The sequence below is a fragment of the Gossypium raimondii genome, chromosome 8 (genome assembly GCF_025698545.1).
Source record: "Gossypium raimondii isolate GPD5lz chromosome 8, ASM2569854v1, whole genome shotgun sequence".
In the NCBI taxonomy this organism is placed as follows: Eukaryota; Viridiplantae; Streptophyta; class Magnoliopsida; order Malvales; family Malvaceae; genus Gossypium; species Gossypium raimondii.
In genome coordinates this window covers 60,581,292-60,605,046 of record NC_068572.1, presented here as the reverse complement: position 1 = coordinate 60,605,046, position 23,755 = coordinate 60,581,292, and the positions used below count along the sequence as shown (strand labels likewise).

The following is a 23,755-nucleotide window of genomic DNA, read 5'->3' as shown; positions in this document are numbered from 1 at the left end:
TTATTATTAAATTATCTCAAACCTTTTAAATTTTATTTCACTTTTTCTTTTTCTTTTCTTTTTAAATAAAGTAGGATAAACAACAATTTATTAAATTAATAAAATTCATTTTAATATATAAAAAATATATTACTTGAGACCAGGGACAAAGTCAGAAAATTTATTGGGGGCAGAAATTAAATTATATATTTTTATGATAATAAAAATACAATTTTACCATTTAATAGCTTATATTTTTATAATTTTTTAAAATATTAAATCAAATTTTAAGAGATCTAAATGAAAAAATTTTCATTTTAGAGGGGGCCGGCCCCTGCCATTCCCCAGATTCACCACTGCTTGAGACGAATTGTATAAAACAATTGCACTATGTTAATATATATTATTTTTATTCAAATCATATATCACATGTGCTAATTAAATAATGAAAAATAATTTAATAATAATTATAAAAAATTGATATAAAATTAAATTAAATATGGACATGAATAGAACCCAAAAAAATAATTTAAAATAATATTTATTTCTCCAAAATGAAAAATATTTATATATATATATTTATCTATAATTTATAATATATATAAACATGAGTTTGAAAAAACTTTTGAATTCACTAATATAATCTTTGTTGTTTATGATATTATTAAATTTTTATTTAAATGAATTTTTATTTTTATAAATTTATCACATTTATAAATAAGAAATTTAATTTTACTAAAATATTTATTTAATTAAATAATTTTACTTCATTAGAAAATTTATCATACTTATAGATAAAAATTTTGATTCAATAAAATACTTTTATTAAATGAATTTTATATAATAATAAATAAATAAACTTAAACATTATATTGACTTAATTTATATTTAAACTATTATGTTTTCATTAACCAAAAATTGAAAAGAAAAAAATTATATTACTTTAGTTTTAAAAATAATTTTTATTTATATACAATAAATAATTTTATATATCATATATAAAATTTTATAAACCATACATTTATTTAATCTAATTTGATATATTATAATTATATTAATTATATATCTATGGTATGGTGAATTTATTAATTTTATTTAACATATCATTTAAGGTGTGATCTGTAAATAGCTCAATTAATTTTTTGAAATTTATAATTTATTAATTTGTTGATTTTGAAGGTGAGCAATTAAAAATAATTAATTACCTCGTTAATGTTTTCCTTTAATTATACATAATTTTGATTGGTATAATAATGATTTAGCTCTCTCATTTATATATTTTGTGTAAATGTTGAGAGAATGTGTAAATATTATGGGTTAAATTGTTTAATTATGATTTTAATCCTCTATTATATTCTCTTCTTTAAACCATACTTTTGCTTCTTTTGTTTTATAATATTATTAGTAGGTCCAAATTGATAATACCATTAATTGCTATCCTTAACATGGTGACGTGAAACTTTTTAAAATAATATTAAACATTCGACTATTATATAAAGTTATTATTGATTGAACACGAATGATTGAATTTCCACATAATTATGTGATTGAAAACTAGTAAAAATAATTTAACTTTAATACGACTTACGAATAACATTATTAAAATAAAGGCCAAATTATGTTTAAGTTAAAATCGTGAGATTAAATTTTAAATTTTAACATAATAGAGAGACTGAAACCATAATTAAACCTTTCGTAAAAAAAGATATTGGAGTTGGTCTTTGTTTTGCTGTTTAAACTGGCAATATGCTTCTCTCTTTTTCTTGTTTTAACAGTGATTTTCCTTGTAGCTGTTGAACTGCTGTGCTGTACTATGCTAAAGAAAAAAAATTTAGCTAAACTTAAATTTAGTCCTTTTTTCTTTTGAGCTAAACTTAACCCTTAATCTTTTAAAAGAGTCAAATTATTTTTTAACGAAATGCTAACTAAAGTATTAATTTTCCAACAATGTTGGCGTCAGAGGCGAATCTAGGGGGTGGCAGGGCCCCCGGCTCCCCTAAAATAGAAAATTGCTATTTAGGCCTTTTAAGTTTTTTTAAAATTTTAAATTAATAAAGGTAAAATAACACTTTTGATCCCCTAAAATTATAAAAATTTGATTTAATCCTTTACAAATTATAAAGATGTAGACTATTAAAAATTAAAATTTCATTCGGTCCCCCCTCAAAAGAATTTTTGGCTTCGTCCCTAGTTTGTGTGGCAATCTACGTGTATTTCATGATAATATGACACTATTTGTCTTATATATCACGTTAACAAATAATTTAAAAGTAAAAATTCAAAAATATAAAAGGTTCATAAAATTTATTAAGAGAAATGAATGTGGGTAACACGGTTCGAACTTATACCAAACAAGTGTCTGACAAGAGTTTTCATTTATTAAAATTTTATATATAGGCTTTTTAACATTTTTTAATGTTTATATGATAGTATTATATACCATTATAGATTTAGTTTTTATGTGTTATAAATTATAATATATATATATATATATATATAAATGACATAAAATAATGCATTATAAACACAGAAAACATGTCAGGTCAGGCTCGGGCATTGAATGTTTGAGCCTGAGCTCGGCTCATATTTTAAATGGGCATAATATTTTTGTCCAAACCCATTTTTAGGCCTAATATTCTTGTCTAAATCTTCTCAAATTTCGAACGATTCTTTAAACTTAGACAAGTAGCCCAACTCATAAATAGGTCTACTCATATCCTCCAACAAAAAGAATTTCACTTTATTATGTTTTTTTAGGAATTGGTCATAAAAGATAAATAGAAAAAAGATATTTATAAGATTATAATTCAAGCTTCCATTGATTTCAAAACAGCTCATAGAAAGAAAAATACAAAAAGGAAATGATTTTAACCAATATTGTTTCTATGGCACGAGCCAAAAAGCCGGTGAGGTCTTTTTACTCGACCACAACGAAAAATTTGTGCTACAAGTCGGAAGAAATGGCCTTTGGATTATAAATTTGGATATGGATAGATCTGTCATGTCTTACAAGCTCTGATGAATTGAGAGAAAGAGAAAGGGTGGTTGAGGATCATTAACTCTGTGGATGGAGAGATATAAATAATGTTTTTAGAATTAAACTACTGGTTTATTAACTTTAAATTGATTTGTCAGTTTAATTTACTCAATAAAAAAATGTTAAACTTTTTAAAAAAAAATTGGTTTAAACGGTTTTTAACTTGTCCAACTGATTTAATATCATTATTTGGATCGGTACCTCAACCAATTTGATTCAAACATCATTGGTTGTAGGTGGTCGAGTATGATGATAAAGAGGAAGAAGGAGAAATTATAAGGAGAGAGAGAGAGAGTCTTGGCTTGTTTCAGGCCTCGATGGCTTTATAAAAGTGTTGACTAGTTCCAACAACATTTGATAAGGGGCTCACAATACCCTTTATAAAATTTATCTATTATAATTTGATCACTTTTAGTTACTCTATTTTTTTTTAACATTAATCTCATTATAAGTTGTTGTTATTATTATATCTGCTCTTTTTTTATATAATACATTAAATTATTTATAGTTCCTCCTCAACCCTTAAATAGGATGATAATACGCTTCAGCGCACTCAAACATGCATCCTCTTACATTAATAACAATACCAATACCAACCGAACTAAAACTTAATCGAACTAATTAATCGGAGATGCTTAGTTGTCATCATTTAAACTTTTATTTTATCCATTAAGGACTATAGTAGAATAAATTAAGATATGTTTTTGGATTTTTCTTTAAAAAAAATGATGAAAAGAATATGGGATCGATTCATGTTTACAATATCTGAGCGTGAGAGTAAAGGGGTCCCTCCCCTTTTTCAGTGGAGTGTGGTGGGCTTGTCCCATCCCTCCAAAAGAAAGCATAAATATAAATATCCCACATTGTATGCGAGTTGTGTATTTTTTTTCTTCTTATAATTATATTTAAAATGTTTTATATTTTAATAAATTTTAATGTATTTGTTTATTCTTGTCCTATTTGCATTATTATAAATGGACTGATATCCACATCAAATTTTAATGAAAATAATTTATATGGTTTATTCATGGGTCAAATTGACTGCAACATAGTTCTAAAATTTTTGGTACATTTTACTATTTGTATATTATAAAATATTAAAAGAATTGTTTTTATATTAATATTTATATATTTTAATTAAATTTAAATAAAAATACTTTTTCATTATTTAATTTGAATACAAGCTATGCCAATAGGGGAGAGAGAGGTGGCAGGTAGCGCCTTTGGTTTCTAAAAATAATTTTTTTTATATAACCCTTCTAATTTTTAGGAAATTATAAGTTAGTACAACATTAAAATTTTATTTTGGTCTCCCCTAAATTTTCTATTCATTTCTAGCCCCTTTAAAACAATTTTTTGGCTTTGCCGCTTTCAAGCCAATGAGATAATCAAAAGGGAAAGCAAGTGGTTCATATAATGAAATTATATTCAAGTCCCTCGAAAATAACTAATTTAATCCAAGTCCACTTAACATAAAATTTCTAAATCTGAACTTGGAAAATTTTTAATTTTATCTCAATCCCTAACGCAAATCCCTAATTTGATCCTTCTAAATAACTTGGAGTAAAAATTTTCTTTATACAAACTCAACCTAAATCAAACTAGACTCACCGAATTAAGGAAACTACTCAACCCTTCAACATATGCACTCATTATTTAATTTGAATACAAGTCCTAACATAAAATATTTTATTTTGATCCTTGAAATTTTTAAAATTTTATCTCAACTTCAAACACAAAATCCATAACTTCTTCCTTCTAAACCAACTTAAAGTCAAAATTTTCTTTATACAAACTCAATCCAAATCAAAACCAAACTCATCGAACCAAGTAAGCTACTCGACCCTTGAACAGTTCAACTCATTAATCATCATGTAATAGTTGATCTTTAAAACTTATTTAATTTCTTTTTCCTTTTTCAAGTTTATCATGTCCTTTGTTCCACTCTTAAAACATCTTTGCTTTAAGCATCAAGTGCTGTTTTCTCCTCCTTTCACCTTAAGTACAATCACCATACATACTCACACACACACACATATATATACACTCAAGTAAGCTAGAGAGCCATTGCCATTTCTCTTGGGCTATAGGCTCTAATGGGTGTTCCTCAAAACCAAACACAAACACCACTTTCAGCTCCTCACCTTTATCCACAAGCACTTCAACTTAAACTCTATCAGGCTTTCATATTTTCAATTCCCATCCTCTTTTCAATAATCCTCTTCTTATTGTTTTACTTGTTTTACCTCAAGAGAAGAGCTACCAATATATCAAACCCTAGGCCTATTCTTCCAACAGCTACTACTTTTAATCCCTCAGTAAGTGTATCTTTCTTTTTTCTTTTTGTTTACTTTATTCAATCATGCATATAAATCATCATGTGGTGGTAATTTTTTTAATCAAAGTTACCTTTCTTTTTTTACTTTTTTATTACTTTGCAGTTAATTCATGTATGTGCATTTACTGCAGCAGCAGCCTTATCAATTGAGTTTAAAAAGTGGGTTCAAAGATAAGTTGCCTACGGTCTTATTTGATGAAGAATTGAGGACAAGGGATACACTGTGAGTTTCATGTTTTATTTTTCTTTTGGGTTTAGGGTTTTTTTTTTTTTGGCATCAAATTTATTAATAATAAATGTTGCAGTAAGATAGTGACACGTCACATCAGTTGACATTTAATTAAAATTTAATTAAAACAATACTAATAGTTTAAAAACTCAATTAGAATATTTTAAAAGATTATAAGTTAATTTAATATTTGAAATATAGTTTTAGAGTCTATTATAATTACCAATGTCTATTCAGTATCTAAGTTTAGTTTTAATATTTAATTTGATACTTAAGTTTGGTTTCAATGCTCAATTAGGTGCTTGAGTTTTCTTCATCTCATTTAAGTACTTGAGTTTGACTTTATAATGTTCAATTTGGTACTTAGATTTTTTTCGTCCTAATTAAGTACTGTATTTTTTTCACTAGAGCAGATGTGTCAACTATTCATTGGGCCACATGATGTTGTTTAGTCTAAATATCAAATTGAACATTAAAATCAAATTTAAATACCAAATTAAATATTAAAACTAAACTAAAATACGAATACTGTAGTGTATAAAATCCACTCTGCCCTACGCCATGTGCTTCTGAGGTGTGACACTATACATACATATAAATATAAATATATATATCTCCCTGAAATTGATGGAAGATGATTGTATAGGAAAAGGAATGATGAAAAATTGACTATCAATAAAGTATAAAGTGGTCATCTAAGAAAGACCTAGATGAGGAATTAAAATTTGCTTAATTTTCCCTCCATTAGGGACTAGCTAGAATCTAATTCTTTTCACAAGTTTTTCTTTTTAAATTAATTATTTTTACCCACAAAATATTTCAAAACAATACTAAGAATTTTGTTTACATAATAGAGAATTTAACAGATGAATTAGGACCATTCATATCAAAAGTATAAAATAAGAGTACTAGATTCTTAAGTATCAATGCCAGTTGAATATATAACAAACTAACATGCGTTCAATATTGTGCACATTATCAACCATTTTATTCTAATGCATTAAATCCATGATTCTCTAAAATAATTTATTGAAATTGACGATTCCAATTATTGAATTTTAGCAATATAAAACAATATTTTTATTAATTTTGAGATTTTTTCTTATGTTAAATAACTTTTGAGTGTTTTATGGTATTCATTTGAGAGGCACAATTAATGTGATAGAATGTTGATTTAGGCATACTAGCTAAAAGTATATTTCAATCTATAGTTGTAAGTTTTTTGGGGATTAAAATTCTTTACCTTATAACAACGGTACTAGAGCAGATACGTTGCTCAAGATATTGAATAAAGATAATGTTTCAGTTTGATATTTTGAGCTATCAAGAAAATAGTAGAATACTTAAAATGTTAAAAAATACAAGAAACGTGGTTTAGGAAGGAGTTAGAAGGATATTCTAGTGTTTATAGAGACAGGCATAGTCAAAATGAAATCGATTATTTTGAAACTTAAGATCAATAATATGTATCAATATTCAAAAAGTAGAACTAGAAGGGAGGAGCTAAGACAAGGCATTAGAGATGTCATTGATGATGCCGTATAAGCTCACTCAAAGAATAATTTCTTAAAATTTTGATTGGTATAAAAGATAGAAAGGAGTGAGAATGAAAAATTATTAATCCAATAGGTAAATTATAAAATAAAAAAGTGGTTGTGAATTTTAATCATTTGATCGATAAATTTTCCATTCGTAGTTATTTCCATCTTTAATAATATACTGACCAAAACTAAAGGAATGGGTAGAGGTAATTGAAAGGAGTTAGAAAATCTTAGAGCTCCATATTGACCATGAGATGAAACTAAAAATATGCATTTAGGAATGGTCAAGTTTGGTTATTAGTCCTTGTACTCTGCGTAAGCTGTGGATTTAGGCCCTATACTTTAATTTGGTCAAATTTAATCTTTGTACATCTTGACATTGCAATTCTAGCCCAAATGATAGTAGTTAAATCCGTTTGGTTAAATCCTACTATTAGTCTTGTATTATGCGTAAAGTTGTAAGCTTAGTTCATATTCTCCAAATGAATTGTTCTCAATCCTTATACTTTTCAAATTCCAAAGGTTCAATCTTGACCCAAATGACTGTCACTAAATTTATTAACTGGTTTTTCTGTAAGTAATATGTGGAAAAAGTAAGTCAACATGACATTACACATGTGACAATATGTTTGCCACATCATATTTTGAAAATAACAGAAGTTAATGAATTTAACAGTTACCATCTAGTTAGGAATGAAATTTTAAAATTTGAAAAGTATAGGGATTAAAACTGACCAATTTAAAGTACAAAGACTAAAAGTAACTAAATTAAAATATAGAGATTAAATCTACAATTTAAGTATAATACAAGGACTAATAATAGAATTTAACCTTTTTTAAGACTTACATCACCTTCGTTGTTAGCAATTTAAACCAGTGGGTGATAAGATCATTGTTTTACCAATCCCTTAATGTTTATCCATTACAAATTAGCCCTAACAATAGTAACACGTGAAAAATTTGCTAGTTAATCCTTGCATATGCCTCTAGAGTCTAGACTTAAGCCAAAATGTTATCATTAGCTAGGGTCTAAGATTTTGTATTTTTTAATAAAATATTTTATACTAATATTTATATATTTTTAATTAAATTTAAATAAAATAGGTTTTAATTATTTTATTTAAATTAGGGAAAACTAAGTCGGCTCGAAATAAAAAAATATATATGTCCAAGGCTTGAATTGAGCAAATCGTCCAGCCCATGAATACATTTATACATCAAACATGGTGATATAAAAGGTCAAATTTTACTATTAGTCCCTGTATTATGCGTAAGTTATGGATTTAGTTCATACTCTATAGTCTCTGCGTTTTTTGAATTTTAAAATTTAAATCTTGATCTAGATGGTAGTCGTTAAACTTGCGAAGTTAAGTTTTGTTATTTCCAGAATCTTATGTGGCAAACATATTATCTTATGTGTAATACCATGTCAACTTGCTATTTTCACTTAGTACAAAAAAAAAGTCATGTTATTTTAGTTAATAGATTCAATGACTACCAGTTAAGTTAGAACTGAAATTTTAAATTTTGAAAAGTATATGAATTAAAAAGATCAAATTGAAGAACCTAGTACAAAATTAATAGCATAATTTGACTTAAGGGGTTTAACTATTACCATTTGGGTCATGACTAAAGTTTTAAATTTTGAAAAATATAGAGACTAAAATTAAACAAATTAAAGTATATGGACTAAATTCACAACTAATGCATGATATAGGGACTAATAGAGATTTGGCCCATATAAAACCCTAAACCCTAAACTTGAGTTACCTAAGTGTGTATTGATAAACTCTCAAAACGGATGGATACAGAATAACTTAACAACTGACTAAACTCAAATTAACTAACTATAAATAAAATAAACCTGAAGAAGAACCACACATTTACATACGACGAGACTTGAGATTTTAAAGTTCTCAAAACTTCAATTTTATCATTAAAACAAAACCTCGTTCACAATACAAATAAAAACTTTAACCCCAATACAAAGCGGGTGAAAAAAATTCTAAAACAAATTTACAAAAATTTGATGTAAAAGTTAAATATGTCTTTAATTAAAATTGTAAATTAAATTGAAATAGTGAAAATTATGATGTTTTGGGTTCAAATCTCACGATCCTCATCGTTTGTATTTTATCTTTCTAAATATTCAGATAGTAGATGTCATTAATTCAATCAAACACATCACAATAGTATAAATAATAGTGTATATTAACTAGACTTGTTCATGGGTCGGGCTACACGCCCAGGCCTGAAGGCTCGCCCGAAATTTGAGAGGGTTTGGGTAAAAATATTAGACCCAAAAAATAGGCTTGGATAAAAAAAGTTAGGGCCATTTAAATTATGGGTCCAGCTTGAACATTCAAGGCTTGAGCCCAGCCCGACCCATTTTTAAGTTTATAATACTTTATATTATGTTAGTTCTAAATATTATGTAATTTAGAACACATTAAAAAAATAAACTTATACTAAATATGTAATACTACTCTAATGTAAACATTAAAATAATGTTAAAATGACTATATAAAAAAATAAAAAAATAAAAAATATATATAAAATTAGTAAATATTAAAATAATATAATTTAAAGATTTTTTTAAAAATAATATGGGCGAGTTTGGGCAAAATTTTAGACTCATATTTTAAGTTGAACCAAATTAAAACAAGCATAAAGTATGTTAATATCATACTTAAGCCCGGCCCATGAGCACCTCTGATGTTATCCATACCATAAGATGCATTTCAAATGTGGCTACCATACACTACATCAACCTTGAAATGGGTTAAAAACCTTGGTGGCCTTATTAGCCCACAGTCCAATAAGTGCAAATAGATAATTTGGTTGAAGCATAGTAGGAGTTAAGCCCAAATCTCAATACACTATTGTATATTTCATTGCATTTTTCTTTCTTGGTACCATATTGCATAAGTAGATAAACTTATTCAACTTTTTGGAAAATATTTTTACAGATGCAGCGTTTGCTTAGGTGAATTTGAGATGAAAGAGGAACTGCTCCAAGTCCCATCTTGCAAACATGTGTTCCACATCGAATGCATGCATCGTTGGCTACATTCTAATTCAACTTGTCCACTTTGTAGATGTTGTGTTGCCGTTGGCGTTATTCCCATCACCAAACTCCATCCTCCAATACCATTTATCCACATTGACCCCCCGCCGCCACCGTCATCACCGCCATCATCGCCACATTAACAGAACGTATTGTCTTAGCCACAACTTGAGTCACATCGACAAAGCAAGCCCCTCTGGTGGTATACATAATTTGTTTCATTTATTAAAGAGTAGTTAATCGCAAATCATACGCGCACAACTTATCAAAGAATAAAACGACACCGACAAAGCAACGAGTTACTAGTCTAGTGATAAAAATGACTTGCAAAGATTCAAGTTTCAAAGTTGACATTAATGCCTAGAGGTTCAAATGTTATAATTTGAATGTAAAAAAATGTTGTTACTCCTTATACTTTGACAAATTTAGAGCTTTAATCCATATACTTAAAAAAAATAGAAATTAGGTCCTCCAACTGTTTTGATTTAAAAATCTCAATCCAATCATTAACAAAAACTACCAACAACGATAATGATTAGACTAATGTTTTTAAATTGAAAAACAAGAAGATTGTATTTTAAATCTCAAATTCTATAAAAGTATAGGGACTAATATCATATTTTAACCCAAAAGATGGCAGTCCTACTTGCGTGAAACATATAAGGACAAATTAATTTGTTGAATTAATTATTCAATCCAATATATGTAATGATTGATTCTGATAGTAATTATTGTTATATCTGAACGCAAATTTTCCTCAAATTAGGTTGTAAATACAAGTAGTGAGGGTAATAAATGTATTCAATTAGGGTTATTAATTTCAAAAACTCTAAAGAGGCATCATTGAATGGATTGGTTTAAATTTATATATGGGAAAGAGATAATTAAGTAATGGAAGCATGATTGGAGTGAATGAAGGAAATTTAAGGAGAAATTAAAGAAAAGGGGAAAAAAATGAGATAGTGGGTATGTATGGGTTTGAGCTTAGTGCTAAAGTCATCATTTAGTGATGAACATAATAGGGGTTTAATATTATTGTATTTGGAGCATTGGCCAATTTGTTGGTAAAGATCATTGCTTATGGGACCAATGCTTATGATATTCTTCTACTCTAATTTTATTTGTTTAGCTATATCATTGTTAATATTTTGGTTAAATTTTGTTATTACTCCTTGTATTTTATAAAAGTTGTAGTTTTAATTTTTATACTTTAATTTGATGTTTTAGTCTATATTTTCAGTTCTTCACCATATAATCTTTCCAAGATCGATACAACAAACATATTATCACATGTGTAATGTTATGTCAACTTGTCATTTTCATCAAAACTAAAATTTTAAAATTTGAAAGTTATAGAAATTTAGAATAATTCACCGGAGAATATGGATTAAATATACAATTGTATGCATAATATATAACTAGCGATTGAATTTAACCTAACCGATTTAACCATTATTTTTAGGTCAGGACTAAAATTTTAAATTTTAAAAATATAAAAATCAATTATTTAAAACATAATTTTTTATTTAATTATTATTTAATCGAAAACCGATAATATGAATAATTTAACCACCATACGATTTCTAGAAAGTCCTAATTCCATTACAAAACATGCATGGGACATGTTCCGTTGCTTGCGGTGAGACATCAATCAAATAGCTGAGTGAGGTAGTGAAAATGAAAATATGGAGTTCCCCTTTTTTAACCTTTATAAAAGGTTAAATATCTTTGTAGGTCCCTATACTATATATTGGAAAGTAAATTAGTTCATTTACTATAAAGTGTACAATTTAATCCAATTTTAAACAACAGTAACCTTGAATATTAAAATTATCGACTTGTCATGTTTCAAAATAACATTCAAAACTCGACATTTTTAAAACACGACAAATTTTCTTGTCGTTTTCAATTTTACTTGCTTCAAAATTAAATATAGATAGATTAATTTACTTTGAAATTTATAATACAAACTTTAATCCGAATTAAATAATTATAATGTTAGCAATATCAACATTATGCTTGAAATCGGTGCATCCTTCACATCACAATCCCTAAAAATATATTAACTATCTAATGCAAGAACCCCACCACTCACATCTTCCTCTCCTTTTTCTTTTCCACTTAAAAAGAAAATGAGAGGAAATGATGTGCTCAATCTTCAACTTTTGCTAAATCTTGTATTTCAACTTCACTCCACTGAGGTCTTGGTTGTATTCATGAGGTTGAGATTTTGAAATTTTGAGTTAAATTCGAATTTTATTATACAGGTTTTTTTAGATTTAGCTAATTAGTTGGAATTGAATTAGTCAATTTAGTGTTCGTAATGATTAATTTTAATTGGAATGGTTGATATATAATTATAACTTTATCACTATAGTCAATGAGGACTTGGTTATGTTGACAAGGTTGGGTCTAAGATCTTGAGTGTCCAAGTTCGAATTTTGGTTAGTTGGTTTAAGTTGAGTTAGTCACTTCAGTGCTTATGATGATTAATTTTGGTTGAAATTGTAAATCCATAGTTAATAACTTTTAAAAAGATAAAGGCACAATGATAAATTCAGCCCTTAACGTTTATATTTTTTTAACAATTTAGCCCTTATTTCTTTTGAACTAAATTTGGTCATTAACTTTTTAAAAAGAGTCAAATCACTTTTTTTAATGAAAATATTGACTAAAACATTAATTTTTTTAACAATGTTGTTGCAGCAACACGCATGTTAGTCTACGTGTATTTTATATTGGCATGAAACTTTTTGTCTTGTATGCCATGTCAACAAATAACTTAAAATTATAAAAATATTCAAGAAAAATAAAATGTTCATAAAATAGCATGATGTACACATGGATATTGTTGTGTAGGCTATCATGTTTAAAATTTTAATGTTTTAGTTAGTATTTCTATTAAAAAATAATTCGACTCTTCTTGAAAGGTTGATGGTTAAATTTGACTCTTTTCAAAAGCTTGAAGACTAAATTTAGCTCAAAGAAATAATAAGGACCAAATTGACAAAAGATATAAACATTAAAGGCTAAATTTATCATTATACAAAAAAAAAACACTCACCACTTTTAGAACATAATGAGTAGAAGCAAAATCTTATTTGATTCTATAGAACTATTACTAACACTATACTCTGTTACATTTCATATATCATATACTTCTTCTAAGCTTCCTTGCCTAGCTTTTGGGTCATCATGACATGGACCACCATTTGACAAAGATGGATTGTAAGAGAAAAACTTGGAACAAAACACATAATTGAAGAAATTAATGAGGCTAAGAGCAGCTAACATCCAATAAAAAAGGTCTAACCTATCCTTATTAAGGTCATTGTCACTTAGCCACCCTCCATGGGATTTAGACCTTGTGATTTGGTTCACAAGGGAAACCAATATGGAGCTAAGATAGAACCCAAAAGAGTAGGAGCAATAGGTCATGGCTATTAAAAATGATTGCATCCCTTCCAAGGATTGTTTATAGAAGAATTCTATGAGTCCCACTGCTGTGAACATCTCTGAAACCCCGAAAATAAGGAATTGTGGTGCAATCCAAAAGATGGACATGGTTTCATCGTGATGTAAAGCCGATACCCTTCTTTTCTTCTCCACCAAGGCAGCTGATACCATCGAGAATGTTGCAACGAATAGGCCGATTCCTACCCTTTGTAAAGGGGTGATCCCAGAGTCGTTCCCGGTGATTTTTTGAGCGGTGGGTACGAGGACAGTTTCGTAGAGAGGGACGACGAAAATGAGCATGATGTAAGGGATGGATTGTAATGAAGCCGGTGGGATTTCGAAACCGTCGATGATCTTGGTGTTCATTGTGCTCCCTTGTTGGACTGAAAATGTTTGGAGTTGTGCTAAAATAGTGTTGAAAATTATGGTGCAAGCAAATATGGGAACAACTGATATGATTATCTTCACTTGCTCCACTTGGCTCACAGTGCATAGTCTCCATGGACTCTCATTTTTACCGTCTTGGGTTCTAATACATGCCTTATCAAGGAATCTACATTAAAATCATTAAAATATTTTAAAAATTAAAAAAATTAACTTTTTTAAAAGTGACGTTTTTCAAAAGCACTTACTTAAATTTATTAGTATGAAGAAGGTTCTCGGTGTTGAACGATGTATCGAAGACTTGGTTCGGTCCATTGTTTCGGCTTACATTGAGCATCTCAACACTTGAAGGACATATTTGCTTTCTTTTTGTTATTGCAGCAACAAGAACCTGTATAAATAAATCACCCTTGATGTTTATATCTTTTATTAAGTTAGCTCTTTTTTTTTTTAGCTAAATTTAGTAATAAACCTTTTAAAAAAAGTCAAAATTAATCACAACATTTCAAAAAGAATTGAATTATTTTTTTATCATAAATACGGATTAAACCTTAGATTTTTTAAATATGACAGCCTGTGTGGCAATCACATGCATTTCTTACTTTTTTTTATAATTTTTAATTTTATAGTTTTAATTTATTTGTTGACATACAATATAAGACATAGTGCCACGTCAACATGAAGTATACGTGGACTATCACACGAGTTACCACATCAACACCAATAAAAAATTAATGTTTTAGTCAGCATTTTCATTATGCTTAAATAAATTACCATTAACACAATTCAAGGAATTAAACTGAAAGCAAAATAGCTAAGTTGCTTAACAAACAATGCACCAACCAAACCTGAGCAATTGGAGTGAAAATACTTCCTCTTGGTGGTTTGTTTCGATACAAGACCGTACCCGAAGCCAAGCTGATCACCCCGATCCCCATCACGGCAGCCGATATACCGAAACCGACATCCATCCCGGAATGAGTTTGGACCCAAACAAGAAGAGTGAGTGCAATTAGCTCCCCCATGCAAAAGGCAAAGTAAGCAATATTGAAGTAAGTTGAGAGCTTCTTAGATTGCTTGGTGTTTTCCCTTGTGAATTGGTCAGCCCCAAGGGATATAATATTGGGTTTTAGGCATCCACTCCCTAAAGCAACTAAATAGAGTGCAATGAACAATATTATGGCCTTGTAACCCTTTGCTTCTTCACAGTGATCACCATTAGAGACCATATCACAATAGGGTGGTCTTAATTGAGGGACATGTGCTTGAATGCAAAGTAATATAAAGCCCTGCAAACACACAAGTTTTTAAGTATTAAATATGGCTTTTTTGAGGGTAAACTACACTCAAGATCACTAAATTATTTGTATGTTTACATTTTGATCACTCAATTTTAAAAAGTTACAAAATAATCACTAAACTATTCGAATGTTTTCATCTAAGTCACTAAAGTGTTAAGTCCTTTTCTTTTTAGCTTTGAGCAGCGATTCGATGATCGATACGGTGGGACAATACCAATTGATAAGTAGAAGAACATATCTCATATTCAAGTTGATCTGATGATTGGTGTTAGAGATCAGAGAAGAAAACTGTTCGGATTTTGGTTCACAAATTCGTGACATTCAAAGTTATTTCAAAAAAAATAAAGAAATAAACAAAAAACTAAACTTTCGAAGAAGAGGGAAAGTTTACCCCTTTGATGGGTGCTAGAGGTGAGAACAGAGAAGGTTATACAACAATTTTAACAACTCAGTGACTTAAATGAAAACTTTCGAATAGTTCAGTGATCATTTTGTAACCTTTGAAGTTTAGTATTGGTGTTAGAGATCAGAGAAGAAAACTGTTCGGATTTTGGTTCACAAATTCGTGACATTCAAAGTTATTTCATAAAAAATAAAGAAATAAACAAAAAACTAAACTTTCGAAGAAGAGGGAAAGTTTACCCCTTTGATGGGTGCTAGAGGTGAGAACAGAGAAGGTTATACAACAATTTTAACAACTCAGTGACTTAAATGAAAACTTTCGAATAGTTCAGTGATCATTTTGTAACCTTTGAAGTTTAGTGACCAAAATGTAAACTTACTAATAGTTCAATGACATTGAATATCGTTTACTTTTTCTTTTCTTTTTTTTTTGCTTGGATCTTAAGTGAAAGATTACTTACAAAGAGCTCCACAAATCCAAAAACCAACATAGTCCAAAAGCTACCAAGATATGAATCTGAAAGGAACCCACCAACAAGTGAAAGAAGGAAGACAGTTCCTATAAAATTGGTGACTACGTTAGCTGATTTTGATAAAGGGAAATGCATGTCATTAAAAACATAAGTTATTAAATTGTTTCCAACAGCTGCAACTGCCATCATCTCAAATGCTTGAAGACCTTAAAAAAAAAAACAAAAAAACAAAACAAGACATTAATGTAAAGCTCAAAAGCTGAACCAAAGATAGAAAGAAAAGAGACAAAGATAGAGACCAAGGACAAATATAGCAGCAGACATGCCACCATGCTTGTTAGCCTTGCAAGGCTTGCCTCTCCAATCAACAGATACCTCTTCCATGGAACCATACATGAAAAGGGACATACACTTTGGCTTAAATTTATAATGATATCATGTTGAAGGGGCAATTGTAGGTTAAGTTGACTTTGGTATAGTGGTAATGGCAATGACATGTCCCCATCCATTATATGTGTGCGGTCAAAATATTGAAACAAAGCAAGTCAGCTCCCACAATAAGATAATCAATAGCTTTTGGATCTTCCCCACTTAAGGATAGAATCTTGATGTTGGTGGTTTTGATGCCATGGAGATTATAAGTAAAGCTTAAAAAAAAAAAAATTGGGGATTCATATATATCATCATTGTTTTTTTGGTTGGTATGTCATCTCTTAAATGTGGGGCATAAGCTCCATCATTCATACCGTTTCATCTTTTATTAGTCGAGGCGTATTAAGCAGCTTTCAATCTTAAACCAAAGAAACAACAAAATTTCCTTTTTTACAATCTATAGTTTGAATTACCTGGAATTCATTCTATTATAGGGACTACATTAAAGATGAACCAAAGAAAACAACAAAATTCTATTTTCAATATATATATATATACATATATAAAGTTGAGAACTGTTATACCAACATTAGCCTACCCTACTTAATCCAGAATAGCATCAATGACAAAGCGAGAAAAAATTATTTTAAGGGGCTAGAGATGAACCATAAATTTTGAGGGGTAAAATGTAATTTTATCATTATATTAATATGTAACTCCATACAACTTTAAAGAACTAATAGCAAATCTATCACTTGAGGGGAGTAAGTCCAGTGTCTGTCCCCTTTGCTTTCGCCCTTATCAACAATCAAAATAATTTAATATAATTTAAATCCGAAACGATTGAAACTCAAATTTATTATTATTTGCTACTTAATTTTGACTGCTAATATTTTATTTCTTTTTGGAGGTAAAATGAGATTATATTAAGGAAGTTAACCATAAGTAAGTATTCTGATTAGTTTACTTAATATCTTTTTTAAGAATAGCAATAATTGTCACTCAAAATAACTATTGTTAAAGGATGACTATCTAAAGAGCAATATTTATTCAGAAGTAATCAGAACCACTATTATTTAAAACATTCCCTACTAAGAAAGACATCGTCAATAAAACAACTATTTCATAGAACACCTTATTTACAGAAGAAAAAAAATATATATATATATATATCATGAAAAGTATCTTCTTCTACAAGTATTCCATACAATATATTTCTCCCGATATTACTTCATCGAAAGAAAAAAAAAGAAAAACCTCAAATATGGAATAATTCTTGGCTAACTTCCCACTCGAATGTTATAGAGAGCTTTGCTTGGAGTTTTTTCCTCTTTCATAAAGATAAGAAACTTCTGTTCGATATTTCTTTATTACCAAAACCTCTTTTAAAAACCATTAATATTTTTATAACTAAGAGTCTCTCTTATTACTCATTACGGCCTAATTTACCTAAATAATCCATTTAATTATTTAAAGCATAATTTTAAATTAATATAATTTTCTAATTAAATTTAAATAAAATATTTTTTAAATTATTTAATTTAAATTTGAGCCAACCCAAGATAAAAAGAATAAGTGTAACTTAAGTCAACCGATGCCTACCAGTTACCAAGCCGAACAAATACCCAGTTCATGAATAGATTTGCTACTCTTTTGTAATTATCATTCTCGAGACATCTTTTTGTTAAAATATTCCGTAAATTTTAATTTTATATTTTATTTTAAAAATTTAATCCCTTTACGAATTTCAATTTTAAATCCAATTATTAAAAATATTTTATCAAATTTAAAATTATTGTCTTTTTTTAATTTCATTGATACCAAACGATTTTTTTTATTTTATAACATCAAATCAATAAATTTAACAAAAATAACGATATTAATAATAAGACCTCAATTTTAAAATCTAAAACCATAAAACTAAATTTTTAAAAATAAAATATAAAACTAAATTCCAAGAGTCCAGAACTATAACATACTTTTAAGTTTTTTAATCAAAAGGGCATTCATAGTCAAATTATGCCAAGGTGGTTATAATTTTGCAAAATAATAAACACCAGAATAATAATAATAAATAAAATTTAGCACATTATAGTTTGGTGATCAAAGTACAACATTAGCAGCAGTGACATAGAAAGAGTCTGAAATTAATGCAAATATATAGTATTGCATCATCCATTCTCAGTCATCAACCCTTGGATGGAGAATGAATATATATATATAAGTCCCTACTTATAATCCAAACCATATATATAAAATAACAAGTTCCAAGTTCAAGAGAGGGTAGAGAGAGAAGGTCCTAACCATGGTTGGTACATTAGAAGAGAAGAACCCTAAGGAACCCAAATATCTCCTAGGGTTTGCATGCAAAATGCTTGCGAGCTCCATATCCATTAATGGAGCTCCTTTTTCATGATGAAATGTTAGAAAAAAGCTAAATGCATATTAAAATCACAAAAGAAGAAACTATTTACCATAGTTCAATCAGAAAGGGGCTAAATACTCCCAAAGTTTTAGCCACCATTAATGAATTTACAAAAGAAAACAAAGCTAGGGTAAGTTTGTACTTAAAAACCATTATCTTCCCTTTCCCTAAGGGAAGATGGTGTTTTGATTTTTTTCACATATTATTACATTTAAGATATGAAGTGATGTTGGTAAAAAAAGCATTTTAATATATATATATGACTACATGATCCTAGTTTTTAAACCCTAAAAACCAGATGTCAATGCACAAAAAAAGAAACTAGGGGGCATTGAATGCCCCCAGTTTTTAAAATAAAACTGCCTCATTGACAAATAGGTGATTAGCCATTTGAAAAAGATGAGTGGCTTGCTTTTTAGTGTTGCTAAATTTACAAATTTTGCAAACCATTTTTCTATTTATTAGCCTTGCCTAGGCTAAAAGTAAGAAAAAAAAGTCTGTTTTTACTTGGCCTTTTCAAGGGCTGACAGTACAAAAAAGATAGTTACCCCAACTTAGCTGATCCAATAGCTAAAGTTGAGCATTTAGATAAAAAAATGCTTTGGTTCTCTTATAAGGAACCCTTGTTGACAAGATGCAATGGAAAAAAAACATGCATGATTCTCCATTTTTTGGAGGTGATTTATAACCCCTACGGGGGGCTTCAAGTTAGATAGAGATAGAGGGAGAAAAAAGAACCATGGTTAGGCCCAAGGTTGAAGACTTTAGAGCAGCTGAAGAAATGTGATATCATAAGCTTGGAATGAAGTCTCCTAGCATGAAGAGCCAATGTCACACCTGTGGCACAGGCAAAACACAATATGAATATATAAAAATAGTATATAGCATATATGGTTGTAGTAGTACAATGCAAACAAACCTTATTGCAAGGGTGGAGTAGGTGCAAGAGCCATAGGTGCACCATAGTGCTGTGGATAGCTCCCAGTTGAGTAAGGAAACAGGTGGTGTGGAAACTGGACACCGTATCCTTGGCCGGAAGAGTAGACGGGGCCGGCCATTCCTTCTCCGAATTGAAGATAGGGATAGAATGCTGTTCCTGCACCAGTCATCAAGCCACCACCATACACTGGATACTGGCCAGTGGCCCCTCCATACAGACTATAGTAGTTCTGAACCATAATGACACAATTCCCAACAGTTACGAATATTATACATATTTCTCTATACATGTGATCTCTGACAATGTAAACAAGGGATGAATATATATAAAGTAAAATTATAGTGGTAGCAGTTAGAGACATTTTTAGAAGACTGTGAAAGTGTGAAGGATGGACCACAAGTTCTAGGTTCTAATTAGGAAGTTGTAGATAAGGTAAAAACAGCATAACTGTATGCAAATGCAAATACAAAAGCTGCTAGCTGGAACTATTTTAATATTGCCTTTCTACTTCGTGTATTGAGCTGAATGTTATGCTAGTTGTCTAGCAAAGAAAATTTATATACTTGTGAAGAAAAGCCTTTGACTGAGCCTTGACTTTTGTAAGTGATTAGAGCTCGTGTCAGGCACCTAAATGTACCCCACCCCATTCCCCCAACCCCAATATGGTATAAAAAAAAAGCCTTTGGATTTCATCATTGCTTTTAAGTATTGGGATTTTTTTTTCTTCCCTATTCAAATAACAAGTGTTAAAGTACTTTGTAATGGGTTTTCTTTTCTAACACCAAAGAGGAAAGTTAAAATAGAAAGTGTCCTCGCAAGAGGGGCAAAAAAAGAAAAGAAAAGTAAGGCTAAGTTCGGTTCAGTTCAATCAAGTTATTTGGATTTTTGAACAGTTAGATTCTCCATTTTTCCATTCTAATTTTGAGTTTTGGGCTTTTGCTTTTTATTTTAACAACATAGGCTTGTTTCATGTCTTTTAAACATTATTTCGTTAAATCTTCATAAAAAATTTTAATTTTTCAAGGAAATAAAAATAACTCTTATATAATATTTTTTGAAAAATGATTTTTATATAAGATAAAGTTATTTTCATTTTCAAATATAAATTATTTATTTTACATAAAAAGAATTAAAATTAAATTTTGGTTAATTTCATAAATCCACAATTTTTTTAACTTGTAAATAACCAAAAATTCCCAAGACTAAAAAATATAATATAAAAATAAATAAGAAAGATTAAAGAGAAGGATCATGTACAAACCGTGGCATAATTAGAGTAATCAGGTGAGCATGGAGAGTACCTGAAAGAGTGCAAAAGGGAAAATACAGTAAGCAAAATCTGTTTAAAAACAATCATAGTTAAAGTCACCGTTCTCATTCAAAAAATAGAATAATTTATCTATATTTATTTTGAAATTTTCGGTCAAATTGTGATTTTCATCCCTGTACTATTCTCAACTTGAAAATTAAATCCCTAAACTTTAATTTAACATAATTTTATCCCTACTATTGTTAATATTATTCCTTAGTCCAAATCACTAATTTTTAAAATAATAATAATCCAAATCATAAGGTTGAGCTGGAATTTCTTTTAAATAAAAAAAGTGAAATTTGGATATTTCAGTAACAGTGCCAAATTATATCGAATTAAATTACATGAACTAAATCTTTAAACATGGTCCAAAGACAGAAAACTTTCAAAAAAAATAATAATAAAGGCATTTGACAAAGTGGCACTATTTAATTCAATAACAGTCAAAAAAAAAGCATACCCATAAAGATTAAAAGGAAGTCCTTGTGGGATGCCATAATAATGCGGGAAGGTTGCTGCTGAAGAAAAAGCTATTGCTGTGGGAAAACACCTCATTCCCCTCAAATTCCTTCCTCCTGCATTCGCCATTTCTATTATTATTATAATTTCTTTCTTTCATTTTCTTCTTTAATTATAACAAAACAGCTAACCTAATATTCTTACATATATGTGTATATATAATTAATGCACCACCAATGCATGCCTGTCCTATTGACAACCCAACTTTCATTATAAAATATCTACTTTTTTTGGCATGCCATTTTGTTTATTTTTGCAATTTTTACAAGGGAATAAATGTAGTGTAAAAACATATATACTCATTTTTGTTTATTTTGCATATTTTTTGGCATGAGTTTTGTTTTTCAAGATCTACTTTTCTTTTCCTCCAAAAACAAGAGTTTGGATAAGATTGCCCCATTTTACCATCTTTTTTTTTTAGGAATATTCATTGCTTTTATGTATTTCTAGTTAAGTTACTAGAGATAAAGTTTTTACAAATAATGTTAAAGGAATTATACTTGATACATTTTTATGGTCCATTACTGGATTTATAACTATCAATCTCAACAATGTCATCCATAAAGTTTGAATCTGAGTTCTCACTTTTAAAAGTGCAATGTGATCACTGCACCCAACATTTTATTTATTCTATATTTGATGCATTATCATGATATAAAAGTGTCTTTAAATGTATATATATAGTCAATCAATCAAATGATGTTATATCATTAAAATTGAAATCATTATGATTCATACATTATATTGTCTGGAATATAAACTACTATCAATAAACTAAATTATGACATATCTTTAAAATTAAAGTTGCTTTCAAAAAATTTTGATGACATGATCTCATTCAATGAGGTAAATCCATATATGATATCATTAATCTTTACTCCAAATGTGTTAAACATGCAAATGCAATCATGAATATCCCCAAAAACCCTAAATTCATCAAGCATTAAACGAGATCAATTAGAAAACAAGTAGAAAAGGCAAGAAAAAACTGTTCACCATGCTTTGGAGTAGAGGGTTTAGATCTTTGAGCACCCAAAAACCCAAGATTGCAATTAGCCCTTCTCCCATCAATCACAGGAGCAGCATCAACACAAGCTCTCATGGCTGCTTCTGGTTCACGAAACGTCACCTACAAAAAAAAAGAGTCAAATTTCCATTTCGCGTAAAACCCATCACTAATCACCACCAGATCTCCCATTTTCCTCCAAGATCCAGTAATAAAAACAAGGTATACAAAAGACAGTGAAAGAAAGAAAGCATTATCATACAAATCCATAGCCTTTAGATCTGCCAGTAGCTTTATCAGTAATGACGACAGCTTCCAAGATATCACCAAATTGTTCAAAATACTTCTTCATTGTATCTTTCTGGGTTTCCCAAGCTAAACCACCAACAAACACTTTGGTGAAAGTGGTATCACCGAACTGCCCTCTCTTATCACAAGTCATCTTCTCTTAATCACAAGCAACTTAAGATCAATTTTTCACTGCTCTTTGTTTGATGGATCTGAGGGGATGTGATGGGGTTGTGTAGATTTTGGAATTTAGAGGTGAAATTTGAGTTGGTGGTGTGTGGTTTTTAAGGGAAATAGGAGGGAAGAAGAAAGAGAAAGCGAAAGGAAAAAAAAATAGGGAGGGAACACACACTCTCTGAGTATCATAATACGGACGTCAATTATACAACACAGCACATCCCCACATGTTCTTTTTCTCCATTTCACTCCCTCACGCGCCTTTTCTTTCATTTGGATGAGAGATGGCAACGGGCCGGGCCGGGCCGGGCCTGGTGGGTGGTCTTTTCACCTGTCCTGCCTTGACCTGATATATTCTTAATTAAAGGCGCTAATGTCAGGTTAGGTTTGAGCTGGGATAATGTAAGGTATTTAAATTACTTTTTTAAATTTAAAAAGTGGATTTTGTTTAAACTCGACCTAATTTAATAAAGGTAAATTCAAGTCTGCTCATATTTAATTTTTTTAGA

The 23,755-nt window shown here is 29.3% G+C and overlaps 3 protein-coding genes across 5 annotated transcripts; 1 reads left to right on the top strand and 2 right to left on the bottom strand.

The window, feature by feature from the left end:
- The first annotated feature begins 4,872 nt into the window (after positions 1–4,872).
- LOC105792757 (probable E3 ubiquitin-protein ligase RHA4A) lies at positions 4,873–10,603 on the top strand. 3 transcript variants are annotated; one of them, XR_001133353.2, is made up of 3 exons: positions 4,873–5,334; positions 5,458–5,577; positions 10,094–10,603. XR_001133353.2 is itself a non-coding variant. In XM_052634305.1 (3 exons), the coding sequence occupies exons 1-3, from the start codon at positions 5,113–5,115 to the stop codon at positions 10,332–10,334; spliced, it is 552 nt and encodes a 183-aa protein (XP_052490265.1). In that variant the 5' UTR covers positions 4,950–5,112; the 3' UTR covers positions 10,335–10,603. The 3 variants fall into 3 exon arrangements, 2 of the variants coding, with proteins under 2 accessions (XP_052490265.1, XP_012476972.2); XM_052634305.1 differs by having other exon boundaries at positions 4,950–5,334; positions 5,489–5,577; XM_012621518.2 differs by having other exon boundaries at positions 4,952–5,334; positions 5,486–5,577.
- A 2,604-nt stretch (positions 10,604–13,207) lies between these two features.
- LOC105792756 (protein NRT1/ PTR FAMILY 4.4) lies at positions 13,208–16,626 on the bottom strand. The gene is made up of 5 exons (XM_012621516.2): positions 16,507–16,626; positions 16,196–16,413; positions 14,880–15,320; positions 14,280–14,422; positions 13,208–14,200 (listed from the first exon to the last, which is right to left on the bottom strand). Exons 1-5 carry the CDS (start codon positions 16,613–16,615, stop codon positions 13,336–13,338), a joined length of 1,776 nt encoding a protein of 591 aa, XP_012476970.1. The 5' UTR covers positions 16,616–16,626; the 3' UTR covers positions 13,208–13,335.
- A 2,015-nt stretch (positions 16,627–18,641) lies between these two features.
- Positions 18,642–23,423, bottom strand: LOC105792755 (probable RNA-binding protein ARP1). Its single transcript, XM_012621515.2, has 6 exons — positions 23,044–23,423; positions 22,772–22,904; positions 21,717–21,831; positions 21,206–21,245; positions 19,924–20,173; positions 18,642–19,841 (listed from the first exon to the last, which is right to left on the bottom strand). The coding sequence occupies exons 1-5, from the start codon at positions 23,221–23,223 to the stop codon at positions 19,925–19,927; spliced, it is 717 nt and encodes a 238-aa protein (XP_012476969.2). The 5' UTR covers positions 23,224–23,423; the 3' UTR covers positions 18,642–19,841; position 19,924.
- Between the last annotated feature and the right edge of the window lie 332 nt (positions 23,424–23,755).